At 39.1% G+C, this 24,120-nt stretch overlaps 1 protein-coding gene across 2 annotated transcripts in view; it reads right to left on the bottom strand.

Moving 5' to 3' along the window:
• Nucleotides 1–24,120, bottom strand: part of LTBP1 (latent transforming growth factor beta binding protein 1) — a 204,689-nt gene that overhangs the window by 168,360 nt on the left and 12,209 nt on the right. For both annotated transcript variants that reach the window (XM_086628160.1, XM_086628169.1), the window contains exon 3: nt 20,723–21,011. In XM_086628160.1, the coding sequence (XP_086484286.1) occupies nt 20,723–21,011 (289 nt within the window). The remainder of the gene's footprint in view (nt 1–20,722; nt 21,012–24,120) is intronic.

Here is a 24,120-nt window from a genome sequence, read left to right as displayed (position 1 = left end):
TCTCCCCACACTCTTTTGATTTGCGTGCTTCATTATTGAAATGTCTGGTAGAGTTCTTTTTCTTTCCTCATTAATGACTTCAAAGAAATACATGCTTGAACTCCTAAATATATTAGCTAATTTAAATGATCTTAAAACATCCAGTGACTCCTCAGCAAAACCAGAAAAAGTAGACTGTGTTTCTGGAAATAACATACTATTTAGTTAGCGAACAGCACCCACAATCAATTAAAAAATAAAACCATCTAATTAAAGAATACCATCAATACATATACATATAATTTGAGTTTGTTAAAGTTGTCTAAGCACCAGAGTAGCTTAGAAACATAAAAATAAATCTAAAAAACTCCTAACTACCTAATTTTTTTGCCCTTTTTTTTTTTTTAAAGTTTTCATGGCATGTGATTATGTTCTTTATTTCCCCAGGGGGGAGGGGGGAGAGAATAAAAAACCCCAAACATTTATGTACCTTCTACAATTAAACAATTCAGATGTGCAATTCAAATCTACAAACTCATCAGTTTATGGTATCATTTTAACTAGCATCTGATATATCTAGATTTATTAACTTAATGAAAAATAAAAACCTATGTACAGCATTTCCCTCTACAGCAATGAGTTCTACTATAGAATTTTTGAAAATTAAAACAAGATTTCAATATTTTTTAAATTATACACAGAACGTAAAAACTACCCTTTATGTAGCTATATTTTGAGCTGTAAAGAAAAAAGTTATTCTATTACTAAAACAGGTATCTTGATTATAAATCAAACAAAAATTTGTATTTTCAGATCAGATGGTTGACTGTGACAACTTAGTGCCAAAACCAACACAAAATTGATTGTTTGCAATATTGCGTAGGCTAATACATGTTGAAACACAAAACTAATCAAACCACCTTATGCACATACCAAAATATATACATCTTGCAAACAAAATCTACTGAGATAATTTGTCATGGTGGGAATATAAGCAAAAGAACTCAGTACCATCTCAGGACCACTGATAAAAGCCTGTATTTTGAAGACATTCTGTTCTGTGGTGCCAGCAGGTTTGTGAATTACATATCCTTAGCAGCCCAGCAAAACTTGTTCCACTGAACTTTTGGAAACTGGCATTCCTGCCAAACAGACTTTTTTGAGGCTTGTGTTTAGCCCCACATCCAAACAGCCTGTAGAAACGCTGCAGTCCTTGGTTCTACATGAAGCAAATCCACCTCTGCCATAGTAAAGCAACAAGGATTTCAGAAAGCTGTGGATTCTACTGTGGAACCAACATCATCACACATTTCCAGCTCACTTCACTATCTTGAGTCATGATAATGCTGAGCATGTTCTTCCTGTTTCCAGCACTTAAACGTTCCTGTAATTGCCTGGTATTTCTCAAGGCTTTGAGTCCTTTGGCAGGATTCTCTACTCAGTGCTATTTTTAGAAAATCCAGCAACAAATACCATCGGTACCTACCCTTACACACCATTTAATGATGAAAAGGCATAGCTGTTTGGAACCCCCGGGCTTAACACACTACTTTTGAACAAAGATGGAGCAGTCACTGCTCATCTCTAGTGCTTTAAATGCTACTTTGAGCTTAGCTTGTTCAAATGCCTTCGTCCTCTATTGTCAGATCCAGGTTTACAGGCACACCTGAGCACATACAACATAAGCAATGAGCAAACACTGTGAGCTCCACTATGCACATGCACAGACAACAGGTTTGAGTGATGGAAGCCCTGGTTCTGCCCTTTCGGCTGATTCGAGGACACACAGGTCCTGCGGTCTCTCCTTGGTACGTGCTGGCCAGGCAGCCTGCCATCCTGAGATCTGTTCCTGTTCTTCTGCAGGAAATGGATGAATCACCCATAGGTGCTTTCTAAATCTGCAGCCTGCCTTCCAGGGGAGATATATAAAGTTGGACTGGTGTGACACTCCACTTCCTTTTTGTAATGATCAGCAATGAGGAGATACCACGAACATCCTACCCGGAGAGATGGCTTGTCCAAGTAGCCCTGCTCAGGATAATGATAGGTGACTGTACTGATACTATCAGTAGGCAGATGATGGTCTCTGTTGCCAATATTAACTTCACAACTAAACAAACTGGAGGTGGTGTGGGGCATGAGGCAAGGTTGGGAGAGAAAAAAAGAGAAAAAGAAAAAAGCCCCCTTCTAGGAGCCACAGCATGCCTATGTTATTGGGCCTAGGATGGTCACAAGCAGAACTGACTGGCAGGCATCTTATAATCCTTACAGACTGCTGCTGCTTAGCTTTATAAGGAGCTTTTTCTCATAAACAGACTTCTACATACATGGGGATAGAAACTGCTATAGTAGAGAGGCTTTTTTTTTTTCACAATTAAAACAACCTAGTTACACCAAAACAATTTCTCCTGTGCATACTTGTTCCTAAAGAGCAGCTTTTTTCCAGTTCAGCTTAACTCTTGATGCAGCACAAATGCACTTAACACTTAGAGAAGAAATATCCCAAGTATCTTCCCTGACAGAACTGAGGACAAAAACCCACAAGCACCCGAAAAAGTACTCAATTTCAGAAGTACAGGGCATGCAGCAATTTCCTACTAAAATTAAAATTAATCAGCTCAATGTTGAGAATATTGATTTTAAAAGTACCTTTTTTTTTGTATTCTGTTCTCTAGCTTACTGCATGAGCTGTTGTAATTCTTATCACTGTTCTGTACTGTATGAGGTTCTGCAGTTTCAAGTGCTTTATTATTAATTGTGAAATAAGGCATAATGATAAAAAAAGAACTCGGAAAAAAACAACATACTAAAGGGTAAAATTTGGACTGCACTTCCAGCCAGAACTATTTTTCCTTCCTACTGATCACTTGAGTTCTTAACTACAGCTCCTATGAACGCCCATACTTTTTGTACAAAACTCACACAAACAGAACTGCATGCAAACTGCAATAATTTCATTTTACTAAATTCTAAATCAATTTAGAAAACAATTACGATAAACATAGTGCACAACAATTACAACTGATTTGAACTATACAGGTGAAGGTGTTTTTTGTTTTGGTCTGTTTTTTCCTCCCAATAACACAGGAGGGATAGAAGGAAGAGAAGTATGAAGGAAGAGAAAAGCCAAGAGCTGACACTTGAATTTTATAAACTTCTTCAATTCTCTGTAACAAGTTTGACAATTAAAATGATATATTTTTCAGAAGACAATCACTGTAATTTGTAGTTTAACTGAATCTAAAACAAATTATTTACCTGAGTTACATAACCACAGTCAAAATCAGCTATGGCTCCTCATAGCACATGTTTAAGGGTACAGCTGAAAAAGTAGTTCTGAAAGCTTCTGCCAAGCATGCTAGAAGTCTCTAAAAATAAGTCTTTTGTAGCAAGAACTATCATGTTAAGAAACTAAAGATTTTAAGAACGCACGCATACTGTTTTCTCTATGGTTAGGAAAGTTTTCAAATTATTTTCAAGTACTATAACTGCATTATAGTCTGTGTACCAGGAGGATGTTGAGTAACAATAGCAACTACTTCTGATATGAGTCACTGGTATTTTAGAACTTCATGAATAGTATCAAGAGACACAAACTTAGTAAAGCCACACCAAGTTCAATATGTCAAGCAACTTGACAACTATTATGCAGAAAGCGTATAGTCTACCCCTCCCAGCATCAAAAAGGAACTTTGACTTTGAACTGTACATGTAGGAAGAAAAACATTTAACAAGCCTTCCCACAGACTTTTCTACCTACAACAATACAGCCAACACAGACTGACTAGGAACAAATGTGTGGCAATCACCAGCTTTTATTGCCTCTTTTGTTTCATTCTTTTAGGCTGGAGGAATCTCTTCCTCTCTTTTTCTGTAAAAAGAAAATAACAGACTATTCAATTTTTTTTTTAAATGTCATGATCTAAGTAAAATGGTAACATGTAACCATTTGTGTTAAAGATGCATCATCTAAAAAAGTTATGCCTAATAAACTCTGCACCTCTAAGCCCAGGTACACAGCTCTTGTAGTGTTGAGGACATGTTCTGTAATGTATACTGAGAAGAATCTCTTGGCTTAAAAGACTAAAGCTGAAACTTGGCACACTTGGTCTTCTTTCAAGAAGGAAACTTTCTTTCACCAGACTTGAAAAAGAGTGGATTTTAATATTTCCAGCTCAGAAAAGGAAAAAAGATTATATTTATGATAGCATACTTAAAAAAAAAAACACAGAAAGCCAAGCAAACAGCAGTTTTATGTTTTAAAATCCTAACATATCTTAATGAGGATGAATATTCTGTCCATTTAAAGAAAATTAAATTAATTTAAAACGTTGAAGAGTGCCCATGAAGCATGACATTTTCAAGAAGGGAGCACAGCCAATGAAAGCAAAGAATGCTCATTTTAAATTGAGAGTCATCTGCTAGTTTCCATAGCTACTTTTTAAACAATAGTAAGCTCTATCATTTCTTAGAACAACCTTGTTTACTATGAATAACTTTAAAATGGCTGTTCTCAGAAAAGCTACTTGAAAGTATTTACAAAAAAGTACAATAACTGACAATGGCTGCTGTTTTGAACTTTTTAAGAAGACAAATAGGTAGTGTTAAAATGCAGATAAACAGCACATAATACCACCTTTATCTTTTTTATAATATTATTACTAGTAATACAGTGTAATCCCTAGAAACCTCAACCAGGATTCCAATCTTGCCTTGTGAAACGCTTCAGAAATACACAGCAAAGCAGAAATTACAGTGCAAGGATCATACAGGCAAAATACACACTGCATGAAGTAAGAATGAAAAAGAGGAGCTCTGAGAGAGGAACAGACTTCCCAAAGTGAAAATTTATCACTAGACTTCCCCCAGGTCATTTTTAAAAATGCTTTGTTTCCTTTTCAACAATGACAACACAACACAAGTAAACAGCAATTAAGCAGACAGCAGCTATAACATCTCACCTTGGTATGAATAAGCTATGCATCACGTAGAAAAAGCAGCTGCAGTTCACGTTACGTGACAACATATGATAACATGACAACATTCTGCTACCCTGCACAGAGCAACCTAGATGGTGCATAAGTTAAAGGAACTCTATCTAGGTCTCTTGTCCATACTTACAATGGCCTTGCTAGATCTTACCCTTGGATAAAGTTAAAGCACTCATTACAGAAGCTGTAAGATAGTGTTTACACAGTTACGCTGTTTCACTTCATATTCCATCAGAGAATCCAGCAGGCTGAAGATTAACCACTATGACATCTCCAAAAGGAGCTTTACCATAAAACAAACAAACATTTCAGGAAAAACTACATTCGTAGCAGTGAGTCCAGTGCTTTCCTCTCTCTTGGCTTAAGGACTCCACAAGGATAGAGTACAGCAAAGAGCACTAATAGCATCGCACTCAAGAAGAAACGGTAATATCTGCACAAAACAGTTCTCCAAAGATGAATTAAGTGACTGGAGGCAAAATGATAGGAAGACCATGAAAAAAGTGCCTATGTCCTCTAAGACCACGATCAGCCAGAAGTTAAACCTGCTCTCCCCCACAAAAAATGGTATCCCAGCTACAGAAATAGGATGCTACAAAGACCTGTGTGTCTCCCTTCTCCAAAGGGAACCTGAAAAGAGGTGAAATGCCATGACTCCAAACAGACTAGCTATTACAGAAAGGACTGAGAGACTGACTACTCTGGAATTACTCCTGAATGATCTCCTTACCTGGAGCACTACACACAGAATTAGCAGTTCCCCTCTACTCTTTCAATAACAGCAGAATTTGGCAATGAAAGGAGGAAAGGGTGAGGGGAAATCACTGACTTTATACACCTGTTTTTCCTTTTACAACCTTATTTTCTTCAGTCTTCATCACCTGAATTCCCATTAGAAATGTTCTGTGTGTACAGCTGTGAGTTACATCTCTTTCTAATCTCACTTCCAGAAGCACAAAGACAATCCAATTTAGGATTTCACTGGATTTTTAAACAGTCCATCAAAAAAAAATTTATAGATACAGCCCTCCAGGGTGCAACAGAAGGAAAATACTTTGGGATGCAAAACATACTCTACAGTGAAAAGCCAGGGAACAGTGAAAGGGAGGATGAGGGGGAGTTGGCTTCTTGTTAAGGATCTACATGTGTGCAACAGCTGGAATTCCTAAACAGGCATTATATAATAACAACAAAAACTGTTCAAAGCAGTAAGGAGGCACAGCTGGGACAGTGGTGACCAGCAGTTCTCTACTTTAGAGCTTCAAGGTTCTAGTGCAGGAAACAAGAGAGACAGCAGAGCTTTTGCTTCAGTAAATAAACGCATAAATAAATATATTGAGATATATAAACAAATAAATACATAGAAAAAATATATATATATTGAAATATATATCTCTGCTTCACCATAATGATTAATTTGACAGTGGCATAAATTCCACAACCATCCTTGTCTACCATGCAGAAACCAGAACAGAATCCATATCAAAGTAGTAACTAAGATGAGAGTATTCATTAATTGTACAGGATTTACATCTGATTGTTAATCTTTTCCAGAAGCATATACAGGCTATAAAATGTAAAATGGTCTAAGAGCTGTCCAGGTGTAAAACCCATACAAAGGCACGTAAGGCTAGCTTTATGCTCCCAAAAATTGCGACATTCTAAAGGTACTTTAAAAAATACTTAAAGCTAAAGGGATTCTAGCCTCAGATAGTGCTGTCCAGAGGTGATAACTGAAGATGATTACCGAAGTTAAGCAAGATTCTACCTGTCTGCTTTATAGTACCCTGGGTACAACAGAACCCAATAGACAAGAATATAATAACTTCCATAAAAAAAATAATAATTGGATGAGGTTTAGGTTGCCTTACCATTGATGTGGAACATGGTTTTGGTACAGTTTGTTACAATCCATGCACAGTGCCTGGGGAGGTTAATCAAACACAGTGAGTTCTTGGAGACCAACCAGAATCTTGATCAAGGTGTTTTATCTCTCACTGTAACAAAGGTTGTCTGTGTTGGCTTCTTAACATAGCTGAGTCATGGCTGAATGGTAGGGAAGTAGGTGGAGGACTCTCCTGCACACATTTAGTTAATCCTTCCATCACACTAAAGATGCAATTAATAGAGGAAGTTATACCAGAATAGAGCCAGGCAATAAATTTCCCTGATATTACTTCAACACTGATCACTCTTTTCTTGCACCAAAGGATGCTCAGGCAAGTGGTGTTACATAGCCACATAAAACCATAAACCAACTGGCTGTTGCCATCATACAGATTAGCTTCCTCCTCCTGTCTAGAATAAGCTCTGGGTGGCTTGAGATCCCAGTTGGCTCCCTAGAATTTAAGGCTCTGTATCAAAGAGATTCTGAGAATCCTTTTCCTGTCAAAGATACTAATGAAAATGCTGAACATCCTGTAACACCTGTTTGCGAGTTCTTCACTTCACTAGATGACAGGTCTAGTGTGGATAAAACAAGAAGTTCATGCAAAAGTGGTCTGCATTATCCAAGAACATGAATAATCCAAAGTGTAAGACACTGCAGCTGAATCTCATGAACATCTTGCATGCTGATGCAATGGTGATACTTTATAGTTTCAAAATTCTTTCCAAGATATCTCTGCTTTTCTGGTGGACAGAAGTTAACATACTGCTGAGAGTTTGCTGCATATGCACAGTACTTGACATGCCAGATGCTATCTAGCTCCAGTCCATCGAAAGGAGTCTCTGCTGAACTCTCAACATAAGTAAACTGGATACTTGCAGTCCCAAAGACTTCAACCAAAACAGGTGTGGTAAAAATCACAAACGTTCATATCCAAAAGGTCTCTCAAACAAGTTGTAGTAACAGACTGGACTTTGTCCACCAAAACACCAAAGGCTTCCTTTCAAGGCAGTTTGCCATAACAGTCTGCCTACTTCTCATACCATTGTGAACTAACAGGATCTATCAAATGACTAGCCTATTTCGTAACAAATTCATGTTTTTCTACCTTTCACACTACATTTAAGTAAGGCCATAGTATTTAGACCCAGGCCTGTTACAATCCAGTTAACAGCAAGGATACTCAATCCAACAGAGGTAACTACAAATTATCTGTTAGCTTATGGACTAACACTAACGTGTGCACCAGCAATGTTCAAAAAGGACACCAAGACTAAGACTGAAACCATTGTCGTCAAAAAATCATCTCCGTTTTCTCTGCCAACACAAATGACTCCAGTCCTGAGGGAGACCAGCCATTTCAACTAAACAGTGACTTCAGCTCCTGCAGCCCAATGACTACATTCCCCTGGAATGATGAATGGAGGTGTTCTTGAGGGCTGACTCAGTGCCTGACAGCACAAAGAGATGAGTAACTACCTTTGAACCAGTTTTTGTTCTAGCACACACACATCAATAGCACTGCCAAAGACTACAGAAGCGAGAATAGCTGCAGTATCAGAATCTCAAAACACCGGTCTCAACTTACTGATAGTTGATGCCAAAGATCCCATATGTACACCTAGCACTGCTGCAGTAATTAAGTTAACCGTGCCTTCAACTGGCAGCTCAGAACTGCATTACTAGTCCCAAAACACTTCTGACCTTCATTAGGAGCAGTGTGAGGACACAAAGCCTCCACAGTGAAAATGTAAACTCATATGCAGTTGCTATTTACATAAGGAGACACCTGTGCAGAATGCCCTGCCATAGTAAGAAAAAAAATGTTAATTACTGCTTTAGAATTTTTAGAAGGACATAATTAAATTGCTACCTATATTAATATGTTTAAGTTTGGGTTCAAGAATATCCAAGACAGCTGATCTTCAGCAGAACAATTATTAGAAAGTGTGCGCAGGACAGAGTGAGGGAGAATGAGAAGGGTGTAATTTCTTTAATCCAGAACAAACTTTTAAAAAACCTTAATAGCAAAAAGAACTCTAACTCACCCACTATGAGGAAACTCAATGAAGAATTAATTTGGCTAACAGGTAAAAATGTGTTTTGGAGACCAGCTGAGGATGTCTAAGCCGGACAACAGCTTAGAGGAACTGCACAGGAGAGGTGCTGTGCCCTCTGTATCCTTGGTACAGATATAGAGCTGGCTAATTCATCAGATGTCAGGTGATTGGCTTTAGGCAAGTCTGAGCAGAGAAGGGATATTAACAATCACTCACAACAGAAAGTACCTAAGGACAAGCACTCAAGCGTTGCCCTCTACACACTCTTAGTTTCAGTTAGGCAATTTGCTGCTGCTTTACTGTCCCCATGTCTGACCCTGCACATCAGCAGAGATGGCTGAGTTTCTGGGAAGAGCTATATCAGACTAGCAATTCATGGAAGGAATGGGAGGGAGGGCAGGAACAGACAAACCAGGAGACAGGATGGGACACGACACATCAGGAGAAAGGAAAAATAAACATTCTGTTATTTTGCCTTTTCAGTTATCAGTTACAGAGCTAGAAGCTAAGACCCATTTTGGGTAAATGTTGTGTTAAAAACAGAGCGTTGTGCCCCCTACTCCCCAGCTGTACTGTGCTCCACAATAGAAGTTGAACAGGAGGATCCCAAGTAATTTGGGATTGACTGTGACTGCAACTCATTTGGTTTTAATTTGCATATTAGTAAGCTGCCTACCGAAGCCGTAAGAGAATACAACAGAGCTCCCATGTATTGAGTTGTGTCCACTTGTCATTTGAAGAAGGGCTTCACTTCAGCATTCAATAGAAAGACAATTTATACAAAATGAACAAAATAGATTGTTCAAAAAAACCGTGCTGCCAGTAAATGACATATTCCAGTGAATTCAAAGTAGCCTTTTCAAAGTTCCGGCATTCTACAATATGAAAATAAACCCTAAGTAGAAGGAAAAGCAAAGCTTGCCACCTACTGCCCAATGACATAATAGTATGTACTAGTATTGTCTATCTTCTTTTAACAGACTATCTTACCTTTGAAACTCATTTCCTTGACACAGAACATATAGAATTGCATCTTAAATTGTCATCTTAATAAAAAATACAAAGTCAATACACAGAATATCCAAAAGCAGTCTTCTCCTTTAAACCAATTTTAAACTGCTTACAAAATCCCTGACAAGCCTGAAACATCATTTATCATAGCAACCAAACTGACAAAGAATTTCTTTTAATATCTGCTAGTGGTGCTGTGGGCTTTAATAAAGTCTGTCCTCAGCTGCATGACAAGGTTTCTGTATAGAGAGTACTTCAAACTAAAAAAATTATTACAATAGATAAAGTCTATCAGAAAAGACTTTTCTTTTCCCCTCTGTACGCACATCTGGAGAAGATATTTTTAAAGCTATAGATTGCATTAATAACAAAGCATCCTGTAATGAAGGCTGGTTTATTGCAAATACTTCCTTTGTCCTGGAAATTTCATGTCTCAACAGCAGAAATTATGCTTCTTTTTGTTTTCAAGCACAGAGAAATTCTGTTCAATAATTATAATGCTTCAGTGAGCTATGATTCTGAAGGTATTTATCTTCCTAACATGCTACACATAAAAAGTCCTTTCTCAATAACAGTAGGTCCTTTCCTTAGTGTAGGAAGTTGTTCAACTCAAAGTTGAGTAGTCATGATTCAATTGCCTACAAAACTTCTGAGCACACTAGCAGACTTATCTTCACATACAACACTATGCTAGACACTTCAAATTACCCAATAGTCCACCTTCTGGTCCTCCAAACCCTCTCTCTAAGGCCCTGTCAGATAATTCAAGAAAAATTTGCTATAGAGGGAAATTGACGAGGATTTAGGGCAGAGTCTCTCTAGTAGACTACTGGCTGGTTACAAAGTCTCAATTAATATTTGAACAATAATATCAGGAGAAGATCTTGATTTTCTCAACTGCTTAGTGTTCTTCACCATTTACACTCATGACTCAAATCCAGTCATACAAAAAAATAAATCTGTCTCTCACCAGATACTGATGAACAGTAACATCCGAACTTCAACATACAACAACATGAGTAATAAACCTCCTTGGTAGTGATTAGATTAGCAACAGATTACACATTGTGTTCAATAATTGTTTTGGATTCTTGGGAGGAATTTATCAAAGTACAAGGATACTTGTCATATGTCACCTTTATGGAGCTTAGGTAAAGTGGAAACTTCTCCACAGGAAAAAGTCTGCTTCCCAGTGAAGTATTCATACTCTTAGTATTGAAGAAGAAAAAAGTTTACTAGAGATGAAGTATATGTCTCTTGGGGTTCCTAAATCACAAGCAGGACAGGCTATTCATAGATGAGAAATCAATGAGGCATTTGTAATTAATCAGACAAGTCTAGTCCTGAAAATACATCTGCCTTTGCCTAACGCCAGCCCACAACATTCTCTGAATGAAGATTCTTGAACTATCTAGTTATCTGCTACACTAGCAAAATGCTAAGATTAAGTAAATCCCCTGAAGAGAGGTTCTTTGTGTCTTTGTTATCTATTTAATAAGGTTATTAAGAATTCTCAATACAGACTGGAAGTGTTAAGACAATACCAAAAGTTATACTAATACCCAAGACATACAAATCAGCCAATGGTTGCAGCTAATTTTATTTTAAACGGAAAAAGATCAAATAGGAAGCAAGATTTCTGATACAAAGACCAAAGGCAGGCACATCTACAGACACAATAAGCCTTTTCTCCAAGCTCAATATACCTAAACCAGAAGAAAACATCCCCAGTTCAGTGATCATTTGATCATTACAGCACTAAACAAAAACACCTAGATTTTTCTAAAGACAGAATGCTGTTAAATCATATTTCTATACCTGTGTCGTGGTTTTAGGCTGATCCAGCAACTAAAACTCACACAGTCTCTCCTTCTCCAGTAAAGTAGAGAGGAGAGGGAAAAAAAAAAAACAAAGGGACTGAGGGTTGAGACAAGAACAGAGGGAGCACCCACCAACCATGGTCCCAGGCAAACCAGACAGGGCTTTCTCAAAGCAAAAGAGTTTATTAATGATTACTTAGAAGGACAAAGGGAAACAAAAACCGATTACTCGAGAGGACAGAAAGAAACAAAACCAGATCTTAAAACCGACACCTTCCCCCCCCCCCCCCCCCTTTCCTTTTCCTCCCGGCTCTGCCTCCTCCCCCCAGCAGCACAGGGGGCAGGGACTGGGGGAGTGCAGGTCAGTTCATTCCGTGCTGTTACTGCTGCTTCTTTCTTAAAGGAGAAGGAGTCCTTACACCCTTTTCCCCTGCTCCAATGGATCCCCTACCCACGAGGAAAAAATCCACAAACTTCTCCAGCGTGAGTCCAGCCCACTGGAAACAATCCTTCCCCACAGATTGCTCCGGTGTGGGCTTTACCACAGTCTCGGGTACTTAGGGAGCTGTAGCCACTCGCTCCGGCGTGAGTCGTCACGCAGACTCCAGATGCCTTTCTGCCTTGTCGTGCACCCCAACACGACCATCCTCAGGCTCAGGCATCTTCTCCCCACGGGCTGCGAGTGGGTCTCTGCTCCACCGAGGCCGTCCTGGTTGCAGGGGGGCAGCCTGCTATCTCACCATCAGCCGCAGGGGAAACTCAGCTCCGGCACACCTCCTCCCGCTCCATCCTCACTGACCTGCTGTCGATGCGGCTGTTTCTCTCAGATCTCAGTCCTCTCCAGGTGAACTCAGCCCAGTGGGCACCCCGGGAGTGGGGTGCCCCCGAGTTCCCCAGCTGGCTCCGCCGCCGCCATCCTCCGTGGGCGGCGCCGGCCCGACGCAGGCAGCTGCCCGGCCGGGAGCCAGGGAGCGGGGGCAGTGCCCTCCTCCCTTCTCTGCTCGATCCTGGGCGAAGCACCTTTTCCAGTTCCTTTGTCCTGACTTAAATAGGGCAATTCGCAGAGGCGCCCTATTGGCTCAGCCCCGAGGGGGATGGCAGTCTGATCTGGTGGCCAGAACTAAGCCTAACCCGGTTCCAAAACCGGGGAGGTCACAGGGACCAAAACCCCTCTCCTGCCACCAGAACCACCCCCCCTCCACATCAAACCATGACAACTTGAAATCAGTAACAAGTCCTATTCTCACTTTGTTTTTCTTCCTTTGGAAGTTAAAGGCACAGATGTATTTTGATAAGAGACATTAGTTTTCCAAATCACCCTACTGAGATCTATTCTCACAGCTCTAAAGGGGAAGGAATGAAAATGACATGAGAATAATTCCCATTAGCTTATTAACCATACGTGCTCCAAGGAAAATGGCTACTTGTAATGTTGTTTTTATTTCAGCCACATTCTATAATCTGTTGCACAGTAGTTTGCTTAGAGTAACAAACTTTAACCTGAGTGGGTTACCTTTACTTGTCTGGGTAAAAAGCTCATTTAAGCATAAAATTGTTGCACAGTTGTTTTGGTATCACAAACATTTGCTAATAGAGCAATCTTTTTAACAGCAAATTATCTAAATGCCTAGACAGACTTTCTGCCACATAACAACAGCATTATATCAAACCAAATTTTAACAATACAAATATTCCTTCCTAAAACTGAAAACACACTGTCATGCTATCCATGAAAAGCTGTGCTCCCTCAGTGCCCAGGAAGCCACTGGAAAGAAGTAAAGTTCTTCTGATTGTTTCCCAACATCTCCTGAAATAATTGTTTGATGATAAATGGTAAAAGTTTCATAAGTAGTACAATTTCAAAAAATTAAAACCTGAAAAGCCACATTGGAAGAACAACAATACCAGTTTGCAACACAGTAACAAATAACACTGAAAACTCCTCATTAAAGCCCTCCCTACACATTCCCATCCAAACACCAAATGGCCATGCACACATTTTTTTAGGATAGAAAAAAAAAATTAAAAAACACTATGGTTTGGAATGGTGGCTTACAGTCCTCTCTTCAACTAAGCTGAAAGCACCAGTATAGTTTTAGAAGTAATTTACTTTCCTGAAAAGCAGTGCCTTGAAAGCAGAGGCAATGAATTCTACACACATGGAGTATGCTTAAACTGTTATGTCTCTATTTTGCTGTTATTGACATACATTGGCATGAACATATTCCAGTACCACTCAAAGTAAATAACTTAATTAAAAAGTTGAGTTTACCTTGTGGAGTGTGTTCAATTTGCTGAGATTGTGGGAGGGAAGGCTACAATGACATTCTCAAAAAGAATGTGCTTTACACGACAATATGGATAACTGACCTGCAAAACACTTTTCAAGTTGACTAGGAAGAAATCAATACCCTGAGGGATCATAGAATCATAGAATAGGGTACACTACAGTTCCTTGCAGCAGGTCTCTTGTCAAAAGCATTGTGCAAAGGCACCTCAGAATCCACCAAATAGCTCACAATGGAAAATTAACTTTCCTGATTCTCCCTGGAGCTGCCTTACATTAGTGAACCTGTAACAAGTACAGCATTATTTCACTACATGGTAGAAACCTATACTGAAGGGATACAGCCATCAGCTTAATACTGCAAACAGACTGTCAGTTTTTCACCTCTCTAACACAAACCAGTGGGCTTAACAACTGCTGGAAAAGGCTGACCTCTGAGCGCTGGAGTTAAGTTTTGAAGCCTGAGAAGCAGTAATGCTCCAATGTTGCAAAGCACATGGTGCTGGCACAAGCTCACAGGATTTAGATGTTCTTTTCTTAGAATAAATCAAACGGCCATGGCGCTAGGCTCTAGGAGGGCAGAACCTGGTAGCCCATGACTTACAGACAAAAGCTCTGAAGCCCAAGGTCTATGGTTGTACCTTAACAGTGCAGCCATGGCTCACTCCAGGATTTGTTCAGACCCCTCTATACACTCAGTATCCTTGAGTATGTGCTTAGATATATCAGCCCTAAGCACACATACATGCATGTGCCTAAGAACGCAGATTAAACCCCAAGTTGCACCAAGAACAGGAAAAATGAGATCTAAGAATATTAATATGGAATATTTTGTCTAAAATAAAAAATATTAATTTTCCAAGATATCATCACTGGAATTATAGTTCAGTTGCTTCCAGCAACAGCTTCCCTGTGTAGCCCAAGAGAAGAGATGGTCTCTGCTCCTGAAGAAAGAAGACAGTGTATTATACAAGTTCCTGGCTTTGAACGGAAAGAGTATCACCGACAGAGAATGAAAACAATTGAACTACAACTTTCAGAAGTTAAGAAGTCATCACAGACTTTCTAGTTTTAGCTTGGATTAAAATTTTTTTGTTTTGTTTGCTTGAGTTTTGTTTGACTATTGTGATGAGATGACTAGCTCAGTGCATGAAAGGAGTGTGATGAATCCTTTTAACCTGGACTTTAGCAAGGTGTTTGACACAATTTTCTCCTTAGGTAAAAAAAAATAGTGAAATAGGGATAACTGGATTATATAAAGGGGGTGCAAAAACTTTCTGGCTGAATAGGTGGTATTCAGTGATACAAAAATCCAACTCAGAGGAAGTTAAGTGGGTAACTATTTGTTTTCCTTAGAGGTCAATACTGAGACCAATATTGTTCAACAACTTTATTAATGACCCAGAGGAGAGGGAAAAAAGCAGACTCAGTAATTATACAGACAACTCTGACTTGGAGGAGTGGTTACACTGTAGGCCTGAGGGATTTTGACAGGCTGGAGATCTGGGCTCACGATCTTCAAAGGAAAACACAAAGTCCTGTTATCTGAGATACAGCAACTCTGTGCAATAGTGCAGGTTTGGCACTGAAATGGCTGGAAAACAGTCCTGCAAAAAGTGATCTGGAGGTCCTGGTAGACAAGCTGAACATGAGTCAGCCGCGTGACCCCATATGAAGAATGCTAATCATATATTAGGCTGCATTAGCAACAGCATAGCCAAACAGGTCAAAGGAATGATTATTCCCTCTCTCTGGCACTTGAGAGACTGTGTCTTGAGTACTGAACTCCCCAGATCAAGAAAGATACTGACACGGTGGCCCTCTGCTGGACTTGCTCCACTAAGACTATCAGGGACTGAGGCACTTGGCATATGAGGGGAAACTGAGGCAGGTGAGTTCATTCAGCTCTAAAAAAGGCAGCTCCAGGGGATGATGCTGCAATCTACAACTGCCTCCAGAGAACGTGTGTCCTCTTAGAGACATACAGCAAAAAGACAAAGGGTAAGAATCAATGCGCAAAACCAGAAATTTCATCTACACAAGGAGATATTTTTTTCCTTAGGTTGATAAAACATTGCAACAAGAGATATTGTAAGATCTCCAAACTTGCAGCCTTGAAAAAAGCTCAACCACACAAAGCCTCGAGCAACCTCTTATAGGTGATCCTGCTTTAAGCAGAGGGTTGGACCAGGTTGCCTCTGCTTCCAACCTAAGTTTTTCTGTGCTTCTAACACCCACACTACTCCAAAGTCCTTACTTTTCTTAAAAAAAGTTTCCTTTTAAAAAAAAAAAAAGTCAAAGTCTCTTTGAACAGAAGTCCAATATTCTGTCAAGAGCTTCCATAAAGTATTTTCAAACAGATCTACAGCTAAGTTCAAGTGCAGGACTCTACTAACTAAAAAGTAGTGAGGTTTTACTTGCTCTGTACATCTTCAGTACAAAAATCTATCACAATGGTGATGAAAATGGACGTCCTCCAGAAATATATACTCTCACACTAGCTATTAACCTTCAAAAAACACTTCTCTAATCTTTTTTTAGACAATCACCTGGTCAGTCATCATAGGAACCAATCTTAGAACCTCATGTTCTAAAAATTAAATTACATGCAGTCAAAGATACAAAAAAGAACTAGCACGCAAGACAGGAAATAGCTAAAAGAGCAGTTTCTTATATTTTCCAGTAAAACTCAGCCAAGAGTTTGTACAACAAAAAGTCAATAATCTTTACAGATTAGTTGACATATATATGTAAATATATACTTTACAATTATAGATTATACAAAGAATATATTCCATTTTCAGTTACAACTGTCCTACATTGCTGATTTCAGTGAGGTCACAACAGCATGCCCAATTCTTCTCTCAGTCATTTTTCTTCAAACTAAATTCACACTTAGCTCACATCAATTAGTAAACACTGAGAAATATTAGAAAAAACACTGCATCCTTGAACAGCAGGAAAAAAGCAGTTTTAAGACACAGGTTGATAGGTTCACTGAAATTAGCAGATGACACACTTGCCTGTAATAGCATGGGACTAGACCCAGTGATCCAGGAATACAGGTTTGGAGAGCACCTCTTAGGAAACATTTCTAGGTGCATCAGACATACCAGTAAGTCCAAATCTGTGACCTAAATTCTGTGCATCCACCTCTCCTTTGATGAGCTTTGCCCAACACAAAAGCAAAACTTTCAAATTTCATCAACAACTGCCTCCAAAAGAGGCTGAAGGAGCAATGCTGTGACACTTCAGTGTGTTATTGAGCTGCAGCTGGTTGATGCTGTACTCATTCTGGTCACCATTTCCAAAACTATACTAGAAAGTTCTCTTTAAAAAAAAAAATAAATTTCTGCTCCTACAGCTGGTAAATGAAGAAAAAAAAAAAATCAAGCTGTTGGAACTATACTGTTGCCAACAAGTGAGAGAATGAGATATGAAGGGGACACCCGGAGTTACTGGAGAGCTATCACAGGAATTCAGTACCACAAAGCACGTCTGTTATTGAGATCAGAATCCCCAACAGATTCCAATAAGAAGCAGATTTTTGTTTCTGAGACACCACTTGTTTTCAATTACAGCCATCTACATCTTCTGCTAACATTCTTCCGAGATGAGACCTTGTACCTGATAGAATCCATCTTCAGCCCAGGGCTATGACAGACTTTGCCAGTGCTAAGTGCCTGTGTCCTAAATCCAGTATATTCCAGGAAATTAATCTCTCTCCAGGTTTCCTTCTGTTCATCACCATATTCTTCAAAAAAAGATCTCTGGGAAGAAATAAACAAATTCCCTGCTTTCCTAAATATCATTGCCACTATGACCCGAAGAAAACATGTTAAGAACACATCTCAATGACCAAAGTTAGAAAAGTTGCATTCATATACAAAACAGAAAAAATTGACAAAGCGTGGCAAACGGAAGCACTGGAGAGACAAGTCTCCTCTAGGACCTTATTTTGATGTTCCAGGTTGGGTTCTGCCCAGACTCTCATCAGCCCTTGACAGCTCTGCATAGCCATAGTGTCTAGATCAGCATACCAACCGCACTGACAATGGGAGACTCCATTCCTGGCAAAGCCTTCCTTATGTTTCTAGGAGTGGGAACCGAAAAAAACCCACTCCAAAATATATGGGCAGCCTCACACAACATATGAGATCACAAGACAGTCAAAGAGGATCTGAAACAGGAACTAGCCCATTTGCTCTGTGCCAATGGTAGAGACCTGACCTCAGGAGGATCTTTCGGCCCTGTAAATTGTCCTAATAGTATACACAAGAACTACTGCTGGCATTCATTTCAACAGCTGTATCTAAACATCCACCTCCTTCTGCTGCACTTTATATGACTGCTTTGGTTAGTGAAACAGCCCATTTCCTCTCCATCTCCTGCTCCTACTTCTGGCTCCTGCCAAGGTTGTAGGCTGGCTTTCTCATGACTCCCAAGACTCAGTTTTCCATTTTCCCACCCTATTATTAAGCTGGCTGAAACAGATTTAGCTTCATGTGATCTCAAAGACTAACAGTCCTATCTACCTGAAAAGGTCTCTTAACATCTAGGAGAAAATCCTCAGGTTGAGAAGGGTCACATGAACAGCAAAGCCCACCTGGGTTAACACTGCTTATGGAAGCATGCAGAGGCACTTTGGATAGCAGATAACAGTTTTTGTTAGCCTGAAGTTGCTTCCTCTACATCCGGGATGTTGTTTCATGCAAGCAGGAACAGAGATTTTAGTGAAGCGTTACAAGCTGTAGGTACCCTCTAGAAACACTTTGAGCATCACAGCCTGGCAACTATCATAGTAGCATAGAAGAATATCAGTTTATCATCTTCTCTTTTCATACAAGAGGAATCCTTTATCCCTGGACTCAGTTTTTCCAGGAATAATGGAAAACAAGTCTCCTCTAGAGGCAGTCACAAGCCTTCTTAAACACAGTTTCAGAGTGCTTGGAAGAAAACATTTTTTTTCAGGCAAAAACAAACAGCTTTTTTTCTTTTTTTGAAGTACATTTACTACCCAATTTGGACAACTGGCCTTTATCACAACAGGAAGAATAATGCTTGTGTATGGAGAGCGGGAGAAAGAAAGAAAAAACACACAGTACACTCTACAGGAATCAGTACTGATAAGACAGGAATTGTCTGGCCTCTTTGTACTGACTTGCTGTAGTGCGCTTCGTGGGCCTAAGCAGAGAAGCCAGGTGCTGGGGATTAGCAGTCCTGCTGGTCTGCACGGGAAGGAGCAGAAAAAAGCCTTGGTTTTACTGGTAATTTCCTCTTCATGTTAGTCATTTCAATAACCCTTGCTTCACTGGTACGAATGAAACTGGGCTCAGAGTACTATAAAATATTAAAATCAGGTAGCAATTTCTCCGTCCTTCAAGACTGTGGATGTATCTGTTCCTAAAGCCCACCCTGCCCCACCTTCTACCTTTTTCAAAAAACATACTGGCTTATGGTTTAGAACTCCAAGGGAACTCAGGTAAGTTCCTCTTCCTATTACATAGGACATGTATGAACACAGTTTTGCTTGTGTCTCCAACAGATGAACTAGGAAACAGTATAAGGAATTGGAAAGGTTTAGGAGGAAAGAACCTGATCAAGAGGTTACCAGACAACATCAAGCATCATTGGCAGCTATCTCCAGTGATCTGTATTCTCAGATGCAGTTTTGGAGAGAGGTGGTAGGATGTACTTTGCTGCCAGGAGCGTGTAACTAGTCAGGTACAGACTTCTATAATCACACACCACCCTTTGGGTTCATTTTTATAGTTTTGTGCACAGCAAAACACAGTTTATTTCCCAGTCCTGATTATCTTGCTCTGGAGGCTAGAAGCAAGATGGCCTGCACCCTGCTTACAGCTATACAAAACCAACTCCTGTTATAGGATGGAAATGCTTTTTGTCACTGACTTTGCCTGAAACTGGAAGGACAGTAGTTGCTGCAGACACCTAAAACTGTCCACATTCAACTTGACTGCCAAGCTTCTGTGCACCTCCCTCCCCACATACCAAATGCAACCCTGAACAAGTTAAGGTTGGACACATTAATAAAAGCAGCATTATAGTTAGAGACATTTCAGACTCACTTGAAGTATTGAAAATAATGAAAGTAATATCAAAGTCTGGCTAAGTCACCAGCTACTGAAGAGGCAGAGAAAAAAATTCTCCAACAAGAGGGGTGTTTTCTTGTTACCTATGACAGGCAGATACAATCCTGAACCTCAAACGCAAGCAAGCAGAAGTATCCATTGTAGTAGAGCCATACACACTTATTTTAAAATGGAAAATAATGCAAATGGAAGAAAGAAACCAGAACACAACACAAGCACATAATCTTACTCTTCAGTTATGAGAGGTGTTGAAATTCCATGCCAGAGGCTATTCTAGGCTAAACTCAAAAAGTCACTAGTGTAAATTAAGTATAACTTCTCTGAAATTAGTACAGCATTGCCATTCTAAGGAAAAGAAAGTTGATTGATATTACAGGATGTTCTGTTCAGATGAGGAGATCTGGCTCATCAGCAAGAGAAGTTTAAAAATCCACTGAAGCCTGACAGTTAAAATAAAAAACTCTTAAAAAAAAAATCTATAAAAGTTTCCAAGTATGATTATTTGAAAACACATTATATATATTTTATAAATCTAACACACTGGACTACTTTGAAAGCAAAGAAAACACTTACTGTGGTTGCATTTGCTGAGGTAACCCAACAGGAGGCTTCTGCTTGATGGTGAATGCCATTTGAGTCATAGGCCCAACCTTTGGTGGGACCTGCACCTTCTGTGAGAAGGTCTGCTGGGCAGCTTGCTGGGGTATGGGCCACGAGGGAACAACAGGGCTCCGGCCTCCAGTAGAAGATGTGTCTTGCATGACTGTATCCTCGCAGGAATTACCTTTTGTTCCTGGTTTACACACACAAAGCTGAGGTCGCAGGCACATCCCTCCATTTTGGCATGGTGGTGCACAGTTAGCTAAGAAAAGATATTTTAAAAAGTACCTGTGAAACAAAGCATGAAGGAAAAGGCAAACCCTCCCCGCAATAAAATTAATTGCTAATGTTAACTGTAGTAGGAGAGAGCAACACTGCTAAACTCCACAAAATATAGCAAGCAAGTTGGTATCGCTTTTCCTGCTTTCCTACATAAGACATGCACAACATTTGAACAACTTTGAAAAGTAAAATGCTGGTGAGCTAAAAAAATAGGAAATGCAAAAGTTAAATCAAGAAATATAGCATTATTTCCAATCTTCCTGTCAGCAGCCTTTTATACTCTCCTTCCTTCCCTGCATTCTCCCTCCCCATACTTTAACAACCAAACTGCATCCAATGAAACAACAGTATGCAGATCATAGAATTTTACTACTGATCCAGGTGTAGATTCACTCTTCAGATCCTCCATAGGTACCTAGAAGAAATTCTTACAGTCGTGTTATAGATGACCAAAATGATGCAGAGAAGCATGAAGCAATTCAACTCTTTCCCCTCTAAAGCCTAAATCAAATTCGCTCTGATATCAACACTGTAATAACATAAAAAAGGAGACACACAAACTGCTGCTACAAAGACATAGCTACACCCAGGAGTTGCATCCTTTGAAGAAACAGGCAGGTGCTCGTGGTTATCCTGAACTAGCTTCTATACGTTCTTTGTACCACCAGTGAAAAGGGATCAGATTCTTCAAAAGACAATTCCCTTTCAGATATCTGCCTTCAGATAGGATTAATTACACTGTTTGTGTTGCTCTATCCCTGACTATATGGGAGTCTGAATAATCAGCCTAGACTAGGATCAATTCCATTTTGAATGAGCAAGAAACTTTGAGAAGCAAAATCCATTAAAAAAAAAAAAGAAAAAGAAAAATCAGTTGCTGATGCTATGTATACGTGACACCACAAAGTTATGCCTAATTTGAGGATTTATTTTGGATGCTTCAACTTAAAACGTTATTGTATTCAAATTAATTATCTTATCCAGAGGATGCAATTTAACAGTAAAATACAATTTTAATTAACATAGCTATCAAAATAATTTCTTCATTAGTTCCATTAGAGATGGCATACAATGAAGCATTTATAAGAATCCCTACTGAGCTACTTTGCTCCTTCAAACCAAGCATACTTTTAATACTGTTAAAAGATCTTTTAACACAGACAAAATGATATGCCAGATAATAAAGTCTATGGGTTTCACTGAAATAGGTAGAATCATATCTTAAACCATACAATCTGATTCTGCACCATATTCAGGTATAGCCAGTTGCACAATTATTTGATTTTCAAAAAAAGTCAGTCCACAGCCCCAGTCCAAATACATTGGACTACTTGGCACTTCAATCAAGTTTTAATACATGCATTTGTAGATAAAAATAAAGTAAACACACAAGCATACATACAAAATAACTTACTAGGATGGGACTGTATTAAGTTGAAGGACTAATTTGTCAACTGACGATTCCATCTGACACAGATGTACCGTGTATGCCACCTGTACACGACACCAGACTTGCCCCAGAACTTTAACTTGAGCTTTGCAAGGGGTTCTTCTCACATATACTCCCCCCTTCCATATGACGTTCAGCAACGTACCTCCTTTTCAATGCTACTGTCTGAGCTAGCTTAATTGCATATTATGCATCTCCCTGGCAACTAAAAAGTAATCATTTGCTTACTTATATTTTTGCTTATTTTTGAGACTGTATTTTGCCTTTGACTGCTGGAAGACCAAAGATCATTTTCACTGTAAACTTGAGAAGGGATTTACAACAAGCATATGTTGTAATATATAAGCCAACTCTTTCTTGCATCTTGCTTTTAAGACCTAGATTTTGCTACAAACAGTAAAAATTTGCTTATTTGCACAACTGAAATTAATTATATCTTTGAAAAATAGATTCAGGAGCCTTAAATTTCAATTAAGTTTCATTGGTTTTGGAGAGACTCTAAGACCTGAACAGTGGCCCTTCATCGAGGTCATCTGTAGAAAACATGCAAAGACCACAGTGAAACGGTTTGGGCAGAGTTGGGAGTGCTTTAGAAAAAATATCACATCAAAATTTCTCTTAAAAAATAAAATTAAAATCAGGATTTTTCAAAAGTCCCTTTTTATATTAACCTCCAGGCTTCCCAAAAAGTTGTTTAAAAAAAAAACAAAAATCAAACACAGAAGTAAGCAAACAAGACCACCTCAAAATTCAATATAACAAAATATCCACTCTGCTAGGACACAGATCATTGTGTGTGTCTTAACTCTCAAAAGTGAAATAGCAATTTATACACGCACAAAAGACAACCCTGAGAAAACTGCAACTCTTTTTTCCTGTAGTGAAGAACTTAAGTTGTGCTTCAGAAGCCTAAGAACACTTAAGTTTCCACTTACCAAGTGAACCTAATAAAGTTGCAATTAATTTAACTATGTAGCTGAAAATAGAAACTGTCTTGAAATGACCTTATCTTTTTTACCCAGTCTTGAAGATTCTTACTTCACTGACAGCAATGTAAACTCTGAAAGTTTCTCAGCTTTACATACATGTACATAAAGCATACAAAGCTCTGCAGGACAAACTGCATTACTCTGACTGGTCTTGTAACAGCACAAGCACCAGCAGATCCAGCAACTATGTTATCCAAGATGCAGTTTGTCTCAAAACACGTCGACAGTGGCAACATGTTGCCACTTATCCATCAGATCTCCACAGCAATGTATCCTTCGATTGAAGTTCTTCATTAATGTTGTGCAACAGAAGATCACAAAATAAGATAAGAGATCACATTTTTAGGAAAGAATTAAAATGAACATTTTAATTGACATAATACAGCAGTTTAGTTTTAAAAATGTTCAAGACAGCTGCAGTGTGCCAAAAGCATGACCTAATTATTTCATTTGAAGACAACAATAATGGCACATCTAACTGAAAACATGATTTTCCATAAAGCTAAGATTCCAAAAACTGAAGTGTGGAAGCATTAAGTTTAAAACTGAAAATCAGGCCAATATACTCCTGTTAAAGGCAACAGGCTTCATCCTATTCAAGTAGGTCATGACTGGAAATTAAAAATGGACCCTGGCAAAGATGCAAATAA

The sequence above is a fragment of the Tauraco erythrolophus genome, chromosome 2, assembly GCF_009769465.1.
Source record: "Tauraco erythrolophus isolate bTauEry1 chromosome 2, bTauEry1.pri, whole genome shotgun sequence".
NCBI lineage: Eukaryota > Metazoa > Chordata > Aves > Musophagiformes > Musophagidae > Tauraco > Tauraco erythrolophus.
This window is presented reverse-complemented; position numbering and strand designations above follow the sequence as displayed.